The sequence below is a fragment of the Dama dama genome, chromosome 11 (genome assembly GCF_033118175.1).
Source record: "Dama dama isolate Ldn47 chromosome 11, ASM3311817v1, whole genome shotgun sequence".
NCBI lineage: Eukaryota > Metazoa > Chordata > Mammalia > Artiodactyla > Cervidae > Dama > Dama dama.
Window position 1 is genome coordinate 77,762,814 of NC_083691.1, and position 24,510 is coordinate 77,787,323.

Below are 24,510 nucleotides of genomic sequence, written 5' to 3' on the forward strand. Positions count from 1 at the left end.
TCTCCTTCTTGAATTGACCCTTTGATCATTATATAGTGTCCTTCTTTGTCTTTTATAACAGTCTATATTTTAAAGTCTGTTTGTCTGATGTTAGTATTGCTGCTCAGGCTTTCTTTTGATTTCCATTTGATTGGAATACCTTTTCTATCCCCTCATTTTCAGTCTTTATGTGTCTCTGGATCTGTACGAGTCTCTTGTAGGCAGCATATATATGGGTTCTGTTTTTGTGTCCGTCCAGCCAGTTTATGTCTTTTGGTTGAAGCATTTAGATGAAGGTAATTATCAGTATGTATGTTTATTTTGTCATTTTGTTAATTGTTTTGGATTTGTTTTTGTAGGTCTTTTCTCCCCCTTTTGTTTTTATGATAAGACTTTCAATAAAAACGCTTCAGAAAGTAGGCAGAGAGGGAGCATGTCTCAACATAATACAGGCCACATCGACAAATGCACAGCTAACATCATACTCAGTGGTGAAATGCATAAAGCATTTCCTCTGAGATCAGAAACAAGAGAAGGATGCCCACTCTCACCACTTTTATTTAACATAGTTTTGGAAGTCCTAGCCATGGCAATCAGAAAAAGAAAAAGAAGTAAAAGGAATCCAAAAGGAAAAGAACTAAGACTGTCACTATTTGCAGATGACATGATGTTATACATAGAAAATCCTAAAGATGCTACCTGAAAACTATTAGAACTCATCAATGAATTTGGTAAACCTCCTGGGTACAAAATTAATGTAGAGAAATCTGTTGCATTTCTAGACACTAAGAATGAAATATCAGAAAGAGAAACTACAGAAACAATCCTGTATATCATTGCATCAAAAGGAGTGAAATACCTGGGAATAAACCTACCTACGTAAGCCAAAGACCTGTACCCTGAAAACTATAAGACACGATGAAAGAAACTGAAGATGTTACAACTGATGGAAAGATATACCGTGTTCTTGGATTCGAAGAATCAATATTGTTGGAATGACCATACTACCCTACAGGTTTAATGCAATCCCTGTCAAATTACCGGTGGCATTTTTCACAGTACTGGAACAAAGATTTTTAAATTTGAATGAAAACATGTAAGACCCCAAATAGCCAAAGCAATCTTGGGGAAGAAGAATAACACTCCCTGACATCAGACTACTACAAAGCTAATCACTAAAACAATATGGTACTGTCACAAAAACAGACATATAGATCAGTGGAGCAGAATGAAAAGAAGTAAACCCATGCACTTACCAGCAGTTAATTTACAACAGAGGAAGCAAGAATATATGTTGGAGAAAAGACATTCTCTTTAATAAGTGGTGCTGGGAAAATTGGGACAGCTACATGTAAACATATAAAACTAGAACATTCTTTAATGCCATATACAAAAATCAACTCAAAATGGATTAAAGACCTAAATGTAAAACTGGATATTATAAAACTTTTAGAGGAAAACAGAGGCAGAACACTGTGAAGTAAATTACAGCAATATTTTATGGCTCCATCTCTTGAGTAATGGAAATAAAAACAAATAAACAAGTGGGACCTAATTAAACTTGAAAACTTTTGCAAAGCAAGGGAAATCATAAACAAAATGAAAAGATAGCCTTTGGACTGGGAGAAAAGATCTGCAAATAATGCTACAGACAAAGGATTAATTTTCAAGATATACAAACAGCTCATACTTTATTTTTTATCTTTTGCTCATACTCTTAATATAAAAAAAAAAACTCAATAAAAAAATGGACAGAAGACTTACATAGACATTTCTTCAAAGGAGACATACAGATGGCCATCTGACATGAAAAGTTGCTCAGTATCACTAATTACTAGACAAACACGAATCAGAACTACAATGAGTGGGCATTCCCTGGCTGTCCAGTGGTTAGGACTCTGTGCTTCCATTGCAGCAGGCCTGGGTTTGATCCCGGGTTGGGGAACTAAGATTCCACAGGCTCATGGCATGTGGTGCAGCCAAAAAAACCAAAAACTACAATGAAGTATCACCTCCCTCCAGTCAGAAGGTCCATCATTGAAAAAGTCTACAGATAATGACTGCTGGAGAGAGTACGGAAGGAAAGGAACCCCCTGTATTGCTGGTGGGAATGTAAATCAGTGCAGCCACCATGGAGAACAGCATGCTGTTGCTGCTGCTTAGTCGCTCAGCCCTGTCCAACTCTTTGTGACCCCATGGACTGTAGCCCGCCAGGCTCCTCTATCCCTGGCATTCTCCAGGCAAGAATACTGGAGTGGGTTGCCATGCCCTCCTCCAGAGGATTTTCCTGACCCAGGGATTAAACCCTGGTCTCTTGCATTGCTGGGCTTCCCTCATAGCTCATTTGGTAAAGAATCCGCCTGCAATGCAGGAGAACCCAGTTTGATTCCTGGGTTGGAAAGATCCCCTGGAGAAGGGATAGGCTACCCACTCCAGTATTCTTGGGCTTCCTTTGTGGCTCAGATGGTAAAGAATATGCCCGCAGTACGGGAGACCTGGGTTCGATCCCTGGGTTGGGAAGATCCCCTGGAGAAGGGAAAGGCTACCCATTCCAGTACCCTGGCCTAGAGAATTCTAGACATGTTTAGTCCATAGGGTTGTAAAGAGTCGGACATGACTGAGTGACTTTCACTTCACTTTAACTCCTGCATTGCACGCAGATTCTTTACTGCTGAGCCACCAGAGAAGCCCAGAGAACGGTAAGAAGTTCCTTAAAAAACTAAAAACAGAGTTACCATATGATCCTGCAATCCCACTCCTGGGCATATATCTGAAAAGAAGAAAACTTTAATTCAAAGAGATACATGCATGTTCACGGCAGCACTGTTTACAGTAGTAAGATATGGAAACAGCCTAAATGCCCGTCAACAAATGAATGAATAAAAATGATGTGATGTGTATACACACACACACTCTCTCTCTCTCACACACACACAGTGGAATACTACTTGGCCATTAGAAAGAATGTCATTTGTGGCAGCATGGATGGACCTAGACGTTATCATATTAAGTGAAGTCAGGCAGAGAAAGACAACTGTATGATATGACTTGCAAATGGAATTCTTAAAAAATGACACAAATGAATCTATCTACAAAACAGAAAAAGACTCTCAGCATAGAAAACAAACTTATGGTTACCAAAGGGGCTAGTGGGGTGGGGAAGGGCGAGGTAAATTACTAGTTTGGGATTAACATATACACACTACTATATATCAAATAGATAACCAACAAGGACCTTCTATGTAGCACATATCTTTTAATAACCTGTAATGGAAAAGAGACCTGGATGAACCTAGAGAGTGTCATTCAGAGTGAAGTATGCAGACTGTAGTCTGCCAGGCTCCTCTGTTCATGGGATTTCCCAGGCAAGAATACTGGAGTGGGTTGCCATGCCCTCTTCCAGGAGATCTTCCCAACCCAGGGATTGAACCCAGGTCTCCTGCATTGCAGGCGGATTCTTTACCCTGTGAGCCAGGAGTGAAAGAGGAGAGTGAAAAAGTTGACTTAAAGCTTAACATTCAGAAAACTAAGATCATGGTATCTGGTCCCATCACTTCATGGGAAATAGACGGGGAGACAGTGGAAACAGTGTCAGACTTTATTTTTGGGGGCTCCAAAATCACTGTGGATGGTGATTGCAGCCATGAAATTAAAAGACGCTTACTCCTTGGAAGGAAAGTTATGACCAACCTAGATAGCATATTAAAAAGCAGAGACATTACTTTGCCAACAAAGGTCCATCTGGTCAAGACTATGGTTTTTCCAGTGGTCATGTATGGATGTGAGAGTTGGACTGTGAAGAAAGCTGAGCGCTGAAAAATTGATGCTTTTGAATTGTGGTGTTGGAGAAGACTCTTGAAGGGTCCCTTGGACTGCAAGGAGATCCAACCAGTCCATCCTGAAGGAGATCAGTCCTGGGTGTTAATTGGAAGGACTGATGCTGAAGCTGAAACTCCAATACTTTGGCCACCTCATGTGAAGAGTTGACTCATTGGAAAAGACCCTGATGCTGGGAGGGATTGGGGGCAGGAGGAGAAGGGGACGACAGAGGATGAGATGGCTGGATGGCATCACCAACTCGATGGGCATGAGTTTGAGTAAACTCCGGGAGTTTGTGATGGACAGGGTGCCTGACGTGCTGCGATTCATGGGGTTGCAAAGAGTCAGACACGACTGAGCGACTGAACTGAACTGAACTGAACTGAATGGAAGAGAATCTAAAACAAGTATGTATGTAACAATCACTTTGGTGCACATCTGAAACTAGCAGAACATTGTAAATGAACTATTCTTCAATTTTTAAAAATGGTTATTTAATAAATATGTCTTCTCTGTAGAATTATAATACTTATTATTTTATAATTTTTGAAAATTACTGGAAATATTTTTTATGCTGTTGTGGGTGAAGTATAAGGTGTGAATTCTTATACTAATTTTCTGTAAATTTGGCTAAAATAACTTCAGAATGTTGATTTCCTTTTCCTACTGTTCACTTAAAAAAAATTTTTTTTTTTAATTTTTAGGTAGAGTCCAAACAGTGTATCAGCTGAGTCACGATATTGATGTTGGTCGTTTCCAAACACTAATGGAATGTTTAACTGGCACTTTTGAAGAAGTGAAAATTTTAGCATTTGATCTTCTAATGAAGTTACCAAAAACATTTGTACAATTTCAGGTATTTGGACTTTTCTTCTGTAAGTGTCAACGTGATATATGCATGAAAAATTTGTGTCTTAGCAGCAGATAAAGCAATCTGTGGATTGTCCAGGGTCTCTGCTTCTGCCTTCTTGCATCTTCTGTTTCAGTTATCATTACTACCTCTCCAGTTGCAGGTGGTGGGATGGCGAAGGTAGGGATGGGTAGTGGGGCAGGAGGAAATGTTGTAAGAGAAAGAAAATCCAAATCAGTGAGCTTTGCTTTTTTAAAAACTTGTTTTGATAAAAAGAGAGGTATAGGAAGCAGTAGGTTTTATTGTTTACAAGATTATTGATAGATTTCAGTAAACTGTGGTCTACCCAGTTCCGCTGGACCTGTTAATATTCGATCAAAACACATCACTTACAGTAACTTGATTTTTTTTGAGATAATCTCTCTGCTTCGTGGACTGGGAAGTGGGTGTAAGTGAGGTAGAGAACATGTTTCTGATGTTCCAACAAGCAATAGCTAAACTGAGACTGAAACTCAGAGTACTTGAGGTTAACAACAGTTCTCTCCCTGGGTGTTCTACCCCAGCCCCCACGCTTTTCCTCATGCCTTGCACGTCCTTCCTTGGGGTGAAAATCAAAGATGGGGTCAGGAATGAAGGCACAGCTTGGGAATGGGTCTCCAGGGGACCCCATAGCCCAGGTATTTGACTCTACCCTTGAGACCTATTCTGGGGCAGTGAAGTCACCAGTAGCTGTGGGGTGCCTGGCTCTAGAGCTTTACTGTGGCTCCTGTGGGAGCTGCATAGAGGCCATGGGAGCCTTCAGGGGTAGCAGCTGAGCCATCGTCTGGGCTCCAGCTATTAGGCTCTTGTAGATGCAGTGGGATTCTGTAGGAGCATGTGTCAGAGAGTCCAAGGTGTTTCCACTGCCTCTGGAGGACATTGCAAAATCTCAGACATCTCTTCTGACTTGGCTTCAAATTTAGAGTTGCTCTCTAATGTCTGCCTATCCTGGTGGTCTTTCGGGGGCTTTGATGAGCAGAAACTTCTTCAGTGCTTAGGCTGCTCATTTTTGTACTTTATGAGTTTTTAAAGAAGATGCTTTCTCTTTCTCTATCTCCTTCTACCAACCCTTGCCTCTTACCTTTCATCACACTGTAGCTTTGTATCATACGTATAACTATGCCTCATTCTTGACTATTTTGAGAGTATCTGAAGTGGAGTGGGGACTAGCTCAGATGGTAAAGCATCTGCCTGAAATGTGGAAGACCTGGGTTCGATCCCTGGGTCAGGAAGATCCCCTGGAGAAGGAAATGGCAACCCACTCCAGTATTCTTGCCTGGAAAATTCCATAGGTGGAGGACCCTGGTAGACTACAGTCCATGGGATCGCAGAGTCGGACACAACTGAGCAACTTCACTGGAGTGGGGAAAGATAGGTATTATGGTACCTATATGAAATACCTGGTTCTCACATGAACTGTGTAACTATTTTGATAAGTATGTGCATGGTATAAGAGACACAAACTATAGAATTCACAAAACTTAGCACATATGGCTTGCTCTAGGATTCTGGTGGTTATATATTTGGTCTGGCTTGTGTATTAGTAAACTGGTCCTAGGAATAGGCATTTGAGACTTTAAAATATTAATTATGCATTATATTTTCAAAGTCTTTGAGTAGAATCTAGGTAGTATATAATTAACTTTTTAATATAGTTAACTTGAAAACATTGTTTGAATGCTGGGCTAATCTCTCTAAGGACCTGTATATTCATATTTTGATGGCATATCTTTCAAATATATGACTTTACTACTCACCTAGTCTCTTGCCCTTCTTTCTTTTGGAGCTACATATCCAAGGTCTTTTTGTTGTGTTTTGACTGTTCTGAAATGAAAGAACAAAGGTGCTGTTTTAAATTCCAAAGGCTATTTATTTTGTTTCTTACTAATTGGCTAGTTAGGCAGTTTAGGGGCTTATTGTCAGTTACAAAAATGGATTTAGATGCTTGATTGATTTCTTTCTAATGTTTGTTTAGATTTGAGCTTTTGACCAGTGTCTTTCAGTTTTTTAGGTCATAAAAAATTAAGCATGAAACAGCAAAGAATTTAAGTAAAAGTAAGCTATATTTGAATCTATTACCTGATATTTGAAGACATTATTAAATATTGATATATCTATGATCAAATTCAAAATTACATTTATAATGATTTTTTCCCTTAGATTAAAGTTATGAGATAATTTTAGTAGATTGAATATTATTGAGCAACAAAACCCTGAGTGGTGAAACAGACAACTTGTTAACCGTGGAGCTGGGACTAGGATCCGTGTCTTCTGTCCTCAGCCCCGTGCGCTTCCATGCGTGATTACAGTGAACCGCCCTTTGTTCTGTCTTCTTGAGGACAGGCTGTGTGAGTGGATATTTAGATGAGATACAGCTCTGGGAGCTGATGCAGAATTTCTGAGGTTGATCTTATCACTTTACTTTTCACACATATACGTGGAGCTTTGCCAGGAACAGCCTGATGAGTTTGTATTTCATTGTTGTTGTTCAGTTGCTAAGTTGTATCTGACTCTTTGCGACCCCATGAACTGCAGCCTGCCAAGCTTTCCTGTCTTTCCCTATCTCCCAGAGTTTGCCTAAACTCATGTCCATTGAGTCGGTGATGCCATCCAACCACCTCATCCTCTGTCACCCGCACCCCCCCCCCCACCCCCCCCGCCCTCAATCTTTCCCAGCCTCAGGGTTTTTTTCCAGTGAGTTGGCTCTTCCTATCAGGTGTTCAAAGTATTGGATCTTCAGCTCAGCATCAGTCCTTCCAATAAATATTCAAGGTTGATTTTCTTTAGGATTGACTGGTTTGATCTTCCTGCAGCCCAAGAGTCTTCTTAAGAGTCTTCTCTAGCACTACAGTTCGAAAATATCAATTCTTTGGCACTCAGCCTTCATGTGTATGTGTCTTTTTTTCCATTGAACTAGCTCTATAGGAATCAGCTGGGGAGAAGGGCGGGAGGTTGACGCCCAGTAAAATAAACCTTGCCATGTAAAAGAACTTTGGGCTTTACAGAAATAATGAGGATGATCTGCTTATGGTCATAGCAGAATTTCTACAGGAAAAACTATACTTTTGCTGAAGAAAAAGGTTTTTCTTTTTGATTTTCCCAACTGAAATTTTTAAGACCTTCATCACTAGAACTGATTAAAGTGAATTTGCTCAGTTGTGTCCGACTCTTTGCGACCCCATGAACTGTAGCCTACCAGGCTCCTCTGTCCATGGGATTTTCCAGGCGAGAATACTGGAGTGGGTTGCCATTTCCTTCTCCAGGAGATCTTCCTGACCCAAGGATTGAACCCGGGTCTCTTGCATTGTAGGCAAACGCTTTACCGTCTGAGCCGCCAGGGAAGATCTCTAGAACTGATTAATAATCATTTAATTAATAAAAACGTCAGCCTATCTTCAGGGAATTAACGTTCGTATTGAGTTACAGTTGTGTGGCAAGCTCTGTCTTTAAATATGTTTTTCCTTCAAATTAAAGAAATGTTTCAATGACAGTGACTGAGTCTCTGCTTTATCCTAGGGTTCAGTGAAACTGCAAGGCTTATTCCAAGCAGCTCTGGAGCTTAGCACCAGCACAAAACCGTATGACTGTGTAACAGCTTCCTACCTACTGAACTTCTTAATCTGGCAGAATGCTTTGCCGTCATCGCTGTCTGCTTACTTAAAAACTCAGCGGGTTGCATGTGGAGATGGAGATAAGTCTGCTGCCGTGGTGGAAAGTAACACACTAATAGGTTTGTATTGAGGAAATGACCTTTTGCTTTTCCTTATCAAAACCAGTATCTTACTCTCTTACTGTTCATATGGTTAGGATATCTAATGGTTAAACACTTACTCTGCGGTTTTTTCTTTTACTTAAGAGTTTACCAGCTTAGTAGTTTACCAGCATATAAGTATATCATGGATTTCTCTTTTGCACATAGTTTACTCAACTATATTATTTCTAAACAGAGGATTCATGTTAAACATGTACATATGAAAATGTACATTACTAGAGCTTTTATTTAAATAAGACTTTGTTTTGTTTACCAAAAATGTACTTTTTTCTCTTCAGAAATTTTACTATGGCTATAGCCAGATCAGGCGTCCCTTGTGGCTCAGTTGGTAAAGAATCCGCCTGCAATGCGGGAGACCTGGGTTTGATCCCTGGGTTGGGAAGATCCCCTAGAGAAGGGAAAGGCTACCCACTCCAATATTCTGGCCTGGAGAATTCCATGGACTGTATAGTCTATGGAGCTGCAAAGAGTCGGACATGACTAAGTGACTTTCACTTCATATAGCCAGATCATCTTTGTTAATTTTATGTAGAGCAAAGTTCCTCTGTCTGTTGGGGTTTGTGTTTTAACTGGCTAACACACTCTTCCCTTTTACTCTTCCCATATAGCCAGTTCCAAAACCTAGGATCTGAGTTGTTTTAGATCTTTAGACCTAATGATTTTAAACAAATATTTGTTGGAGGTTCGTATACTTAATTTTATCCTAGTAAGTCTTCGTTTTGGCATTGTACTAAAAATAAAGACAGATGGGAATTTTTATTAAATAAAACAGAGGTCAGTGCTCGCTTCGGCAGCACATATACTAAAATTGGAACGATACAGAGAAGATTAGCATGGCCCCTGCGCAAGGATGACACGCAAATTCGTGAAGCGTTCCATATTTAAAAAAAAAAAAAACAAAAAAACAACAAAAAAAAACAGAGGTCAGATCTAGAAAGAAAGGTGAACAGTGTTCTAAAATGGTGGAAAAAGCCATGAAAAAGAATTAATGGAGAAAATTAGAAGCCATGGATAGTTCTGGTAGAGATGTAGCCATAGAGCTTGGGACGGAGATGACAGTGCCATGGAAGGTGACATGTGCCCAACTCTAATTGTTTCAGGGCTGGGTTCCAGAGGAGACCCTGATAAGATGATAAAATGAGGTCTACAACTGGGGTGAACTGGGGTGTTCATGCTTCATGTAGAGGCTTTTAAATTCAAGGCATTTTGAAATTTCACAAAATATTTCCAACATAAAAAGTGTGAATATAGAATATATATATATATAGACTCTAAATAGTAATAGTATAAAAATTTCACAAGGCGTGTCCCAAGCTTGTGATGTCACAAGCTAGGTAAGAACTGTAGCAGCACCCATAACATTGAAACCTCTTGCTTATCCTAGTTCCCTCCTCCCACCATATAATTAGTGCCCTGTGTTTAATACTAACCTTTTGTCTTGCTTTTACCAAGATTTTACTATTTATATATTATTAAACAATATATTATTTTCTTTTATTAATACATGATTATGAATTATGTATAAATAGTACCATATGTATTATACAAATTTACTACAATGTATTAATGCATTCTCCTATTGATGGAATTCTTTTTTCTGTATAAGTAATGCCAATGTGAACATTCTTGTTATTCTTGTTATGTTATTAGATGCATAATAACTTCTAATGCATATGTCTAAGAGTTTATGATAAACAGAAAAGTAGAATAGCCTAGTCATAAAGTATATGCATCTTTAACTTTACTAGGTGCTGTCAAGTAGATTTTCAATTTACACTCCCACCCACCAATAAATGATGAGGATTGTAGTGCATCACTATAACTTGCTATTCTCAGATTTAAAAAATTTGCAGAATATCAAATGGTGTCTCATGTGGTTTCATCTTGCATTTTCCTGATTACTAATGTAATTGGGCATCTTTTTACATGTTTATAAGCCATTCACTTCTACCCCTGCTATAAATGCATTTTCATGCCATTTGTTCAGTTTTATGTGGGGTTGTTTGTCTTTCCCCAAATGATTTTTTGGAGTTCTATATATTTTCTAAATATGAATAATTTACTGGTTATACACAATTCTGAAACTTTCTCCTGAATGGTGAGGGGAGACATCCACTGTGCTAGACAACTGGATGTCCACATTCAGAAGAACAAAATTTGACCCAGTACCTCATACTATATACAAAAATTAGCTTAAAATGGATCAAAGAGCTACATGCGAGAGTTAAACAACAAAACTCTTAGAATAAAACCTAGGTGTAAATCTTTGTGATCTTGAGTAAAGTAGATAAATTGGACTTTGAAACTTTGACACACAAATTTGAAACTTTTGTGTCTCAAGGATGCCAACAAGAAGTTGAGAAGACAACCTGTAGAGTGGGAAAAATATTTGCAAATAATTTTATCTGTGGGACCTTGTATCTAGAATATATAAGGAACTTTTGCAACTCACTAATAAAAGGATATAACCAAATTAAAAAACAGACAAAGAATCTGAATAGATATTCCTCCAAAAAACATGAATATAAACAATAAGCAGATGAAAAGACGCTTAGCATCTTTAGCTGTTCAGTTCAATTCAGTTCAAGTCGCTCAATCGTGTCCGACTCTGCGACCCCATGAATCGCAGCACGCCAGGCCTCCCTGTCCATCACAAACTCCCGGAGTTTACTCAAACCTGTGTCCATTGAGTCGGTGATGCCATCCAGCCATCTCATCCTCTGTCATCCCCTTCTCCTCCTGCCCCCAATCCCTCCCAGCATCAGGGTCTTTTCCAGTGAGTCAACTCTTTGCATCAGGTGGCCAAAGTATTGGAGTTTCAGCTTCAGCATCAGTCCTTCCAATTAACACCCAGGACTGATCTCCTTCAGGATGGACTGGTTGGATCTCCTTGCAGTCCAAGGGACCCTCAAGAGTCTTCTCCAACACCACAATTCAAAAGCATCAATTCTTCGGCGCTCAGCTTTCTTCATAGTCCAACTCTCACATCCATACATGACCACTGGAAAAACCATAGTCTTGACAAGACGGACCTTTGTTGGCAAAGTAATGTCTCTGCTTTTTAATATGCTATCTAGGTTGGTCATAACTTTCCTTCCAAGGAGTAAGCGTCTTTTAATTTCATGGCTGCAGTCACCATCTGCAGTGATTTTGGAGCCCCCAAAATTAAAATCTGCCACTGTTTCCACTGTTTCCCCATCTATTTCCCATGAGGTGATGGGACCAGATGCCATGATCTTAGTTTTCTGAATGTTGAGCTTTAAGCCAACTTTTTCACTCTCCTCTTTCACTTTCATCAAGAGGCTTTTTAGTTCCTCTTCACTTTCTGCCATAAGGGTGGTGTTATCTGCATATCTGAGGTTATTAATATTTCTCCCGGCAGTCTTGATTCCAGCTTGTGCTTCTTCCAGCCCAGCATTTCTCATGATGCACTCTGCATATAAGTTAAATAAGCAGGGTGACAATGTACAGCCTTGATGTACTCCTTTTCCTATTTGGAACCAGTCTGTTGTTCCATGTCCAGTTCTAACTGTTGCTTCCTGACCTGCATACAGATTTCTCAAGAGGCAGTTAGGGAAATGCAAATCAAAATAACAATGAGGAAGTACTGCACACTCAGTAAGATGGCTATAATTAAAAAAATAGGTGATAACTAGTGTTGATGAGGATTTAGAAAAAGTGAATCTCTCCTACAAACTGTTGATGGGAATGTAAAATGGTCTGGCCCCTTTGGAAAAAGATGTCTAGTTTCTTGAAGGGCTAAACATAGAATTACCATATGACTCCACAGTTCCTGTCTTGGACATGGTCTTAGTCAGCTCAGGCTGCTTTAACAAGATACCATGAGTGGATAACTTAAACAGGCATTTATTTCTCACAGTTCTAGTGGCTGGGAAGATCAAAATTACAGGGTCAAAAGATTTGGTTCCTGGTGAGAACCCTCTTCCTGATTTGTAGATATCAGTCTTCTCAGTCAGTTCTCTCATGGAGGAGAGAGCAAGCTCTGATCTCTCTTCCTCTTATAAGGACACTAATCCCATCATGGGGGTCTGACTGTCATGACCTTGGCTAAACTTGATTACTTCCTAAAGATTCTACCTCTCAATACCATTGCAATGAGGGTGAGGGTTTCGGCATGAATTTGGGGCATGGGCGAGGAGACACAGGCATTCAGTCCATTATAGGCATTTAGTGAAGAGAAATGGAAACTGTGTCTAGACAAAAATTGTGCATGAGTGTTCATAGCAGCATAATTCATAATAGCCAAAAAGTAGAAACAGCTCACATGTCTATCGTCCGATAAATAAAATGTGGTATATCCATACAATGGGCTGTTATTCAGCTGTTTAAAGTAATGAAATATACATGCTATAACATGAAAGAAGCCATGTATTGTTTGATTAGATTTATATGGTTGTGTCCAGAATAGGCAGAAAACAGTCAAAATGATGGCCTAGGGCTGAGGGAGGTGAGGGGTACAGGGAAGGGAGTGTCTGGCAGTGGGTAAAGCTTTTCTGAGGGGAGCAGATTAAAATGTTCCAAAACTCACTGTGGTGGTGGTTTTTGCACATCGGTGTGAATATCCAAAAGACCATTGACTTGTACACTTTGAATGTATAAATTGAATGGTGTGTGAGTCATATCTCAATAAAGCCATTATTTTAAAAAATCTGTCCAAGTAGCGCATGGCATACAGGCCTGGGGTCTGCTGACTGAGATAGAGGATGTCTAGGAGGAATGATCCAGAATGAATGCTGTAAATGGATCCAGGAAGTCAGGGCAGAGACATGGTTCTGCCTTAACTGGAAATGGAGAACAGGCTGAATAAGCTTGAACAATCTCTTTTTTCATTCAGAAACCTCTAGTATAAAGTTCAGTTGAGTTGGGTGTCTTTGTGGGAACTGTTCTGCTGTGCACAAATTTGTAAATGTGTTTTTAAACTGGTGTTATTTTGGTGGGTGGTGTTGTTTTTTTGCATTTCCTAGTTATCAAATGCTTGTTGGAAAATCTTGAGGAAGAAGTATCTCGGGCTGAAAATTCTCTGCTTCAGGCAGCAGCATCATTTCCAATGTACGGGCGGGTCCACTGTATAACAGGAGCTTTGCGGAAGCTGCCTCTAAAGTAAGTATATCCCCCCCCCCCACCCCACCCCCACCCCCGTTGGCTCCTAAATTCTCACTTCTGAGCTTTAAACTCCTACTGGAATGTGTCTTGAGAAAGGAATATATTGCCTTAAAGATAATTAAAAATGAAAACATATATACATATACTTTTATGTCTTACATATTTCATAGATGGCATGATTTTGAAACCCAAATTGCTTTGATCCCTTTCATCTGTTTCCATCTTGAAAATGCGATTTTGGCTTTTCGTATAAATTCCTCTAACATCCTTGTTGCAGCAGCCTCCAGTTGGTGAGTGAGTGGAGACCCGTGGTGGAGAAGCTCCTTGTGACCTCCTATAGGCTCTCGGCCATAGTGTCTCCAGTCATTCAGAGCTCCTCCCCAGAAGGCCTCATCCCCAATGACACTGATGCAGGTCAGTAAACGGGAAAAGTTAGAATTACTGTGTTTTTTCCCTTACTCATTTCTTCAGAGAGATAGGTTACATTGGGGACAAAGACATTATTATTATGACTGGTGATATTTCTGCCTATTGGGTAATATTTTTTAACTATAAAAAATAACCTGGGTAAATAAATAGTCAGGTGGTCAGCAACGTGCTTCCTTCTCTGGGGTACATTGGATTTTATAATGTTGTCATTTCAGAATACAGCCTATCACGGTTGTGTTCTGGTTGGGACTGGGGAAGCAGGCCACATAAATTAGAGAGCAGTTGATGGGGTTCTGTCAGAGAAGGCAGCTTGTTAGGAATCTGGGATAGGCAAAGACCACTGGCCACAAAGGCCATTTAAATTAAAAAAAAAAAAAAAAATTGGAAGAGATGCTCAGAATGTCCAGAATTGGAACTCATGAAATTTCATCTTTCTTTCCCTCCCCTCTTTTATCTTTGGAAACTGTTCTACCAGAGACCTGTTTGTGCAAGTCAGGAGCTCAGGCTGCCTGACATCTCCCCTTTACTCCTTGTATCTAGCCTATCTCCACGTTCTTTCAGTGGTGCCCCTTAAATGTCTTTCACATCTCTTCTTCTTTTATCTGCATCTTCTTACCTTACCGCAGGCTTTTATCCTCTCTTGTTTCCCCACATCTACTCTCATCTCCTTCCATTTACTTTTTACTACATCCGAAGTGATCTTTTCTAGTCATGTCATTTATCATGTTACACATTATCTTTACTTAACCCTTGTGCTCTGCACATCCCCCTTCCTTTTTATTTAAAACATGTTAGTGGCTAGGTCCTATAATAATTTTGCTCCTGCTGCCTTGCCAGTCTTGTCTCAGTACTCTCCCCTTCCCATAGATTTCTCCTTTGTTGGAGTTGTTGCAGTTTAACAGGGGGTTTTTTCTATGATTTCCTCCCTTTCACCTGGCACAGTGCCTGGTGGAAGTAGATAGCCAATGAATAGTTGTCATAATGAATAAATCAGTGAATGAACAATTGCTGAAAACAATTGAACAAATTGTTCATTGCTGAAAACAAATGAACAATTGCTGAAAGCTAAATTCAGTGCCTGTGATGTCCTAGTGGCATCTGTATACAGCATTCCCCTCTTATCGAAGGGATATATGTTCCAAGACCCCCAGTGGATGCCTGACAGTGCAGATGGTACCCATACTTACGATAACATGTTTTTTCCTAAACATACATACTTATAAAATTTTACTTATAAATTAGGCACAGTAAGAGCTTAACAATGATAACCAGTAATAGTAAGCATTAGTCACTCAGTCGTGTCCAACTCTTTGCAACCCCATGGACTGTAGCCCGCTAGTAGGCTCTGCTGACCATGGCACTTCCCAGAAAGAATACTGGAGTGAGTTGCCATTCCTTTCCCTTGGGTATCTTCCCAACTCAGGGATCGAACCCAGGTCTCCTGCATTGCAGGCAGATTCTTTACCATCTGAGCCACCAGAGAAACCCCAAACCAATAATAATATAGAACAGTTATAGCAGTATACTATAGTAAATTTTAGGTGGACGTGGTCTCTTTCTCTCAAAATATCTTACTGTACTGAGCTCACCCCTTCTTCTTATGATAATGCGAGATGATAAAATGCCTGTGTGATGAGGTGAAATGAGATGAACGGCATACGCACTGTGACTCACTGTTTGTTGCTGCTAAGTCACTTCAGTCGTGGCTATCACTATTGACCACTTGGTGATACATCAGGAGGATTACCTATATCAGTGTTCCTGGATCATCAAGCCCTGACAATGTTGATGGTTGGATGTCAGCTTGCAGATGATGTTGATGATTGAGGATCCTAGGTGGAATGAAGAGGGCCAGTGTGAGATTTCATCATGCTATTCAGGACGGCATGCAGTTTAAAACTTGTGATTTCTTTATTTTTGATATTTTTCATATAATATTTTCAGCTCATGGTTGACCAAGGATAACTGAAACCTGGATAAGGGAGGGGATTACTGGACCCATACTACAACAGGCCAGAAGTGGTTGACTATTAAGGATATATACTAACAAAATATTCTTTTGAACACGTAGAAAATCATGAAGTAGATTTGTATTTCATGTTGAAATAAAGTTGGTGAGTGCATTTTGGAAAATACACTGAGTATATCATAAGCACACACTTAATTATACAATACTTTGCACTGATAATGAACTTAGAGTTGTGTGCTTGCATAGAAAATGTTATGTTTTGTTGTTTACTGAAAATGAGCTGGCAGATTGGTGATGGTTTATGATGTGTGCGTGTGTGCTCAGTCGCGTCCAACTTTTTGTGACCCCATGGACTATAGCCTGCCAGGCGCCTCTGTCCATGGGATTTCCCAGGCAAGAATATTGGAGTGGGGTGCCATTTCCTTTGTCAGGGTATCTTCCCGACCCAGGCATTGAACCCACGTCTCTTACATCTCCTGCATTGTCAGGCACGTTTTTTACCAGCTGATACACCAGAGAAGCCCCAGTTTATGATACTAAGACACAGTTATAGATTTATTTTGGCTGATAGGCTAAATACTAAAACTCGTTGGTTTAGTTTTCCTATATAAGCAGTGCATAGGAATAAAGACCATCCAGTCTGATAGCTGATATTTGGATCAGGCAAGTACTAATATATTTTGGATGAGAAATTTGGAATGTCACCAATTATGGGTAGGGCCTTCAGAGTATGCTAAAATTCTGTTTGTTATTAAAGTTTTGAAATATCTTCAACTTAAAAACTATCCATAGTTCACTGACTTTTCCTTAATTTTGCATTTTCTTTTTTCCTCTGATTGTCTCCATTTTTCTTGTATTTTTCCCATGTTACCTACTGTGCATTCTGAATTCTTTGGTAAAAGTCTCCCCTGAACACCACAAAAATGAATGAGTAGGGCTCTTAAAATTTTATTCTGGTTATCCCTCTCTTTTTTCTTAGTTTTTTTGTGGTTTGTTTTGGGGCCAGTGCTGTTTTTTTCATGGCCATCAAATTTTGGCTTGGGCAAAATTTCATGGAAGCCACGAGTGAACATAAGATGTTGGCTGAATCACTATAAGAGCAGTTTGGGTCTTTGTGTTTCCTATAATACTTAAAATATAAGTGTATGTAATAGGTATACAGTAAATACTCATTCTTTTGATTTGCTAATTAGTTTCCTGTTACCTGTTGTTATTTTCCTTAAAAAAATCTGAGCCTGGCTAGCACTTTATTACCTAGTCATCCATAAATTCCTTCAGCCCATGTTACTGAACCTCTATGAGGCAGTTTCTGTTCTAGGCATTAGCAACTCAACAGTGAACAAAGTCTTGCATTCATGGAGTTTACATTCCCTAGTCCAGTGAGTGCTTACAAAATAAAAATGAAGTTAAATATAATAGTAGGACTGTAAATCTTACTTAGAAAGCAGTATATTGCATATGCATCTCAAAGTCAGTTATGGAGTTTTTATGACATTCCTGGGCTAGAAAAGATCGTTTTTGTAGGTGATAGGGTTTCTTACCTGTTTAAAGAAAATTCACTGAAGTGTATTTCTCTTCCTTCATCTGTTTTAAGTGCTGTGTTTAAGATTCTTAGACAGCACTAAGAAAAGTCATGTCAGATGGCAGCTTTTGTCTGTGGACAGTTTCTGTTGTGTTTTTTGGTCCAATCTTCACCCTACTTAAAATATTCACTGTATTTTAAAAGTACCTTCAAGTATCATGAAGACTCTATAAAAATAATTTTTACATTATCCACCCTGTGAGTCCCTTCTTATAGTGCTAATCATCAAGAGTTAAAAGTTACAAAATTTTTGAGGGCAAATGACCCTCAAGGGATATCTGCATTTGATATGGAACTGGGGTTTTATGTAATCTTGTCTTTCTCCTTTAGAGTCAGCAAGCCGCTTGCACAGGATTCTGAATGAGATTCAGCCACGAGATACTAATGATTATTTCAGTCAAGCCAAAATATTGAAAGAATGTGGTAGCTTTGATTTAGAGGACTTGAGTGTCAGTGTACCGAATATTGATACTTCTGCAGAAATCAAAGGTATATGTAAAATCAGTACTGGAGTCAATATTTAAGTGACAAAATGTGCAAAATGCTCTTTTCCTGTAGTAAATCAGGGGCTGCAGATGTATGCAGGACTGTGGAGAAAATAAGGTCTTTTTTGAGCTTATAATGATTTATTTTGGGGAATGAGTTTATAAAACTTTTACCAGAAATCGGTGTGCTCCAGTCCAGTGCATAAGGTGCTTCAACAAAAAGCCTTTGAGTCCTGAAACCTCTCTTGACAGCCAGGTGATGTAGGAACAGTGATGTACAGTCAATTTGGGTTTGGGCAGCAGTCTGCTCCTCCCAGCAGTATGGTCTGATACTGTGAGCGTCCTTATAGTCAGTCAGGCAGCCTTTTAAAGGAAACAAATTTGTGACTTATTAAAATGTGAGCTACTCTTTTGCACCAGGACTTCAGAATTCAAATCGTTACTGTTTGTTTTCTCAGTTATTCTTTTATAATTTTCTTTAATGCTATAAAAAGTTATCAGAAGCAGTAATATCTTATTGGTTTATAACATATTCTACATTCTCCACTAGGTGGGGATATTGTCTTATAAAAATTTCTCTAATTTTTAAAAAAATTATATAAATGTATGTTTGTTGTAATTGTTTCAAATAATACAGAGGTAAATGAGAGCTAAAAACAAATTAATTTAGTTTTTTTTCATTTCCTTATTTCCTCTCCAGTCCTACTTCTTCCCTTCTTAGTGTATGTTTCAGACCTATTTGATGTATTTAAGTGTATGTATGGACACATTATCCTTTGAGTTTAGCAGACTTTTAAAAGACAAAAGGGATTATGTTAAAGAGATTATTTTGTTAACTTACCTTTTAAATTTAATAGTTTTGGATTTTTTTTTAATGTCAGTACAAAAATATTCCTAAAGCTAGAAAAAGAGAGTAAAGATTATAGCTAATCGACTATGGAATTTAAGTATATTTAGAAAGATAATTTGTATATTCCTTTGAAAAGAAAGTCATATCCTATTCTTCTACTGACATAGCAACCACCCCCACTGAAACAAATAGTAAAGTATATTTATTATAGTCATATTTTATGGATGACTGAAAGGCGGAAAGAGTTGATTCCATTAATTTCCAAAAGTTAGAGTTTGGTTTTAGAATACTGCTGTTTTTTATTTTTCAATTTACCTTGAATATAGTTATATTAAAGAAAATACTTAGAGGGTGATTCCAACCCATCGCACATGCCCGACAAGTGTTAGTTATTTTCTCCTGAATAAATATAGCATATGACAAATTGGTTTGTTCAAACAGATTCTTCTTGGGGAAATCATGAATAAGCTTGTTCTAAGAAACCTGGGATGTGAGTAATCAAGTGTCTAGTGTTGCAATAGTTTTTTTTTTTTTTAAGGTAAAGAAGGAAAAACATGTGACGTAACTGCTCAGATGGTGCTGGTGTGTTGTTGGAGAAGCATGAAGGAAGTTGCTTTACTCCTAGGCTCACTGTGCCAGCTTCTACCCATGCGGCCTATGCCAGGGTCTCCTGATGGATTGTTGACGGTGGAGCAGGTAGGGTAGACGCTGATTCCACTTGTATAATCTCTGGTCAAAGCATATATCCCAAACTTGTAATTATAACCCAACTTAAATTTTTTGGAAACATTTTTCTTGAATAAAATCTTACAGATGTCAACCGAAGAAGGTTCACTAACGTGTAGAAATTGGACCTTGCAATATATTTCCACACTTTGGCGTTTTTAGAAATGTTTTTATTTTTCTAAGTTATATAAATAATGATAGCTCTTACCTCACTTTTGACTTCAGTATTATCATTTGAATTTTTGTTTCTCCATTGAATACACACAAACTTCAAATTTAAATGAAATCGTCTGTTTAGTAAAACTCCACAAACCTCTTAAATTTTGGAAAGGAAAAAAAATATACATATATAGGTTAATTATGGATCTCATGGTTCCCTCTACATTGATGATAAAGTTATATAGTTATTTTGGTTTTTTTGGCTGACTTTTATTTTAAGACCACAAAGTTAGTTTACCATCTGGGACTGTTCAAGGAACTTGAGTGCAGTGTTTACAAGAAATTAGCTTACCACAAGCATTTCATTTGGAAATATTTTAGATTTATTAGATTTCTGTTTTTAATTGATTCCCTCTTCCTTTCCATATGGTTTCAACAAATCCATTTCCCACCATTTTCCAGCAAAGATATTTAACATGTACTTTCATTTTTAACCTTTTTCAAATAAAGATAATTTTTCCCGTAGAGTGTTACGACATCTAAGAACAAAACAAATATTGTAGTATGCTAATACTGATTATTTCTGTAATAACCATGTGACCAGTACCATGGAAATAATGCTAATATTTTTATTCTCACACTCGCTGTGGCTAATGTGCTCGCATCTGGTTAACAGCTGGGCATGTGATGTTGCGAGGCTCTGAGATGGAGAGCGGCAAAGGGGAACAGGACACTGCCGGCTTCATCATGTTCCGTATTCTCTTCCAAATCAAATAGGCGTTAGTGTCCTTGCGTTACTTGCAGTCCTTGCTGGTGACTGGCTAGAGTGCCAATGCCAACATCTTTGCTGAGGAATCCAGCTATGATTAATGATTACTTCACTGATGTTCACCATCTCACTAAGAAATAAACATGGGCTAGAGCCCCTTGACTTCTCAGCTTTTCAAGGACAAGTTAAAACATCTAGTTTTGGGGTTTGTTGGCCTGTGTTTTAAAAAAGGAAAATTAAGGGAAACACTGTTTTCCTTTTACTGTAACTGAGAAAGACCTGAAAGCTTCCTGTGAAAATTATTTTGACTTGACACCTTTTGTAGGACATCCAAGTCTTATGAAGTTATGTGGGATATCCAGGTTAAAACTGGGAATTAATTTTTAAAAATTGGAAAATAATATAAAATAGACAAGATATTTGTGACAGCAACAACAACAACAAAGAGAGGCTGTTACAAACCAAAGAACCCTTCTGATAACTGTTTTCTTGAATAAGAAATAGAATCCTATTTTTTCGTGAAATATTCATTTCCATTCTAATGAGGTCTGGTCATTTCTCCATGTTGCCATTCACATGGCGACCCCTCAAATATTTAATGACTGAGTGAGTGACCAAGAGTGTATGTGATAGCACTGTTCTGACATTGAAACCCTGCCCTCTTTGGAAAACTTGAATCTTGATCACCTTCAATTTTGCTAAAAAAATTAAAATGCTCCTATAAGTGTGGGAGCATTTAGACAATGAACTCTAAAGTCACCAAGAAATTAGCGTTATTTGTATTATAGAGGATTCCTGCTTTTAAACATAAAATTTTGTTCCATGAAATTCCTTTAAACATACTCCCATGTACTAAGTACTTTTAAGAGTTAAAAATATAAACAACAGAGAAGAATGTAGTTTGCATTGGAGTGACAGGACCAGGCCTAGGGAGTCTACCTTCCTTTGGAGGGCATAGATACCCTAGTGTCACTGGATCTTCTGGGCACATAGTGGCAAAGCTGCAGATTTAAGAATCAACAGTGTAGGTGAACGCTGCTGCAGGAGACCTGCAGAGACAAAGGTAGTGAAGTGACTTGCAGACAGAATGCTCTCTGCCTGGGGAGGAAATTGGGAATTTGGATTTCTTACTCCTGAGAATCATAAAAACCATGATCTGCTTTTTTCTCAATGGATGAGGGAAGCTGCTCTATAGATCCTGAAATATTCATGTTCAGCCTGATGCTTCTCTTGTTCCCCACTCACCCTTCACTCTTGAAAAAGTAATAGGATTCCCTTCAGTCAGTCAGTCAGTCAGTTTAGTCGCTCAGTCGTGTCTGACTCTTTGCAACCCCATGAATCGCAGCACGCCAGACCTCCCTGTCCACCACCAACTCCTGGAGTTGACTCAAACTCATGTCCATCGAGTCGGTGATGCCATCCAGCCATCTCATCCTTTGTCGTCCTCTTCTCCTCCTGCCCCCAGTCCCTCCCAGCATCAGGGTCTTTTCCAATGAGTCAATTCTTCGCATGAAGTAGTCAAATTATTGGAGTTTCAGCTTCAGCATCAGTCCTTCCAATGAACACCCAGGACTGATCTCCTTCAGGATGGACTGGTTGGATCTCCTTGCAGTCCAAGGGACTCTCAAGAGTCTTCTCCAACACCACAGTTCAGAAGCATCAATTCTTCGGCGCTCAGCTTTCTTCATAGTCCAACTGTCATATCCATACATGACCACTGGAAAAACCATAGCCTTGACTAGACCCCATTACAGCTGGGAATTTGAGGTCTCACATGTAGATGGCAGGCTGGATTTCTTTTGGAAATTCAGCTCCTTGAAGCCCATCCTGATTTGACAGCCCTTTGTTAAAGGGTGACAACTTCAGTCTCCCATGCATAAAGATACTTTTTACAGGCCAGCAGGTAGTGAAACTCCAACTTGGGGATTTTTGCTGCTATTCGAGGAGAGGACCTGGTACTTGTTTATAATTCTGAGTATATAATTCACAGACTCCTCACTGGAAGGATCACAGAGATGATATTATCCAGCTCCCTTGCACAAGGGGAGACTGAAGCCTTTGGATGTTACCTCGTTTGCCCAAGATCACAAAGCTGGTTTGTGGCAACTCTGGGATAGGAACCCAATTCTACTTCCCAGCCTGTGTTCAGACACGACACAGTGCCGCCTTTGTTCTGCATGGCTCATTTAATCTTTCTTTAAATTTAATTTTCCCAGCTTCCCATAGCCAACCAGATTTTTGCAAGTAGTGGGTAGTCAGGTAACTTGCCACTGAACTTTTTAGCAAATGAGCCTTCCCTAGATGACTGGTTATGAAGCAGTGTGTCCTCCATGACTTCAGCAAGAGGAAAATGTGTTCATTCATAGGCATGTCTGACCTTCCTCCTGTGCTGTAATCATGAAATGAAAGGTTCTTTCATAAGGTCCCTGTCCAGAGAGGCAGAGATAAAACCAGCTTTGAGGGATGTAAGTCGAGACCCTTAAAGAGTGAGCAGTGCATGCAACCTTATCTTACCACTTCCTGACTGGTTTGTGTCTGGGCTTTGAGCTGGAAGCTTTGCTTGATACATTGTTGGTCCTCTTTCCATGGGATATTGGATACCAAGTACCCACTGATTTTCTTAAACAACTTCCTCTATACCTGGGCCATCAGTTCATCTGTTTATATACTTCTCGTAATATTCCTAAAAAGAAGCTTCTGGATAGAAGTTTTTTTTTTTTTTAATATCTGCTTTCCCCTTTCTAGTAATTATTGCCCCAGAAATCACATGAATAAAAATAATTACCTGTTAGAACTATTAGAAATTGGCAATTTAAAGAACTCCTACTTTAGATGCTGTTGTAATTTTCATAATGTACGTGGCTAATAACTAGGTTTATACACTTCCTCAGTGCCTTTTGTTTCTGTTTTAGTTTTCATTAATGAACTATAAATGGGATGGATGTTTATTCGTATTCATCAGTCTTCAAGAGATTGCTTCTGTGTTTTCTTCTACCAAAATTTAGTTTTTAGAAATCAGTTCAAAGTATTTATTGAACTGTACTGAATGCCGGCCACACGGTTATGTTACTGGGATGTGAAGTTGAGCATGAAATCACATCTTTTAGTCAACTATATATTGACTGCCTTACTGCATGAGTTGTGGCAACATTAAGAAATATAATATGTGGTTCTCTGACTTCAAAGGGCTTAGAAGTGTAGTAAGAGATTCAAGACAGCATTTCATTTCAGAAAGTCAGACTGAAGGGCAACTGTTAAAGTGGTACATAGTTAAGAATTTGCCGGAAGACAAAGAATAAACGTTCTGATGGGAGGATGCCTGAATACCAGGAAACCATCATCTTTGTTATCATTATATAGGAGGACAGTGTTTGGGCTTTGAAGAAATCCCAGGTGTTAGTAAGAAATCACAATGGTAGAGAATGTCCAGTGTAAAATGTTATCTTACTATACTACAAACTTTTATGAACTATTCCATTTAACCAAAGTGGAATTAGGAACTCCTGTTGACATTCCTAAGGTTATAAGAAGTGGCTGTGTCTTAAAGTAAAGTTGAAGGTTTGAATGAATGTGTGTGTTAATCGCTCTGTCATGTCTGACTCTTTGCGACCCCAGGGACTGTAGCCCACCAGGCTCCTCGGTTTATGGGATTCTCCAAGCAAAAATACTGGAGTGGGTAGCCATTTCCTTCTTCAGAGTATCTTCCTGACCCAGGAATCGAAACCAGGTCTCCCACGTTGCAGGCAGATTGTTTACCATCTGATCCACCAGGGATACCCTAAGAATACTAGAGTGGGTGGCCATTGCCTTCTTCAGGGGATCTTCCTGACCCAGGGATCAAACTTGGGTCTCTCACCTTGCAGGCAGATTCTTTACCATCTGAGCCACCAGAGAAGGTTTAGGGAAATCAATTAAGGTTTTAGGAATTAAGTCTCACTACCTCATGACACAAAATAAA

General features: G+C 39.1%; 1 protein-coding gene and 1 non-coding gene across 4 annotated transcripts in view; both read left to right on the forward strand.

The window, feature by feature from the left end:
* THADA (THADA armadillo repeat containing) overlaps positions 1–24,510 on the forward strand; it is a 327,677-nt gene that overhangs the window by 36,634 nt on the left and 266,533 nt on the right. For 2 of the 3 annotated variants that reach the window (XM_061155510.1, XM_061155509.1), the window contains 6 exons: positions 4,503–4,654; positions 8,204–8,417; positions 13,445–13,580; positions 13,861–13,997; positions 17,894–18,052; positions 19,437–19,594. In XM_061155510.1, the coding sequence (XP_061011493.1) occupies positions 4,503–4,654; positions 8,204–8,417; positions 13,445–13,580; positions 13,861–13,997; positions 17,894–18,052; positions 19,437–19,594 (956 nt within the window). The remainder of the gene's footprint in view (positions 1–4,502; positions 4,655–8,203; positions 8,418–13,444; positions 13,581–13,860; positions 13,998–17,893; positions 18,053–19,436; positions 19,595–24,510) is intronic. The other variant, XM_061155511.1, reaches the window with a different exon arrangement.
* Positions 9,238–9,344, forward strand: LOC133065651 (U6 spliceosomal RNA). The gene has a single exon (XR_009694923.1). It is a non-coding gene; the product is annotated as a U6 spliceosomal RNA (small nuclear RNA).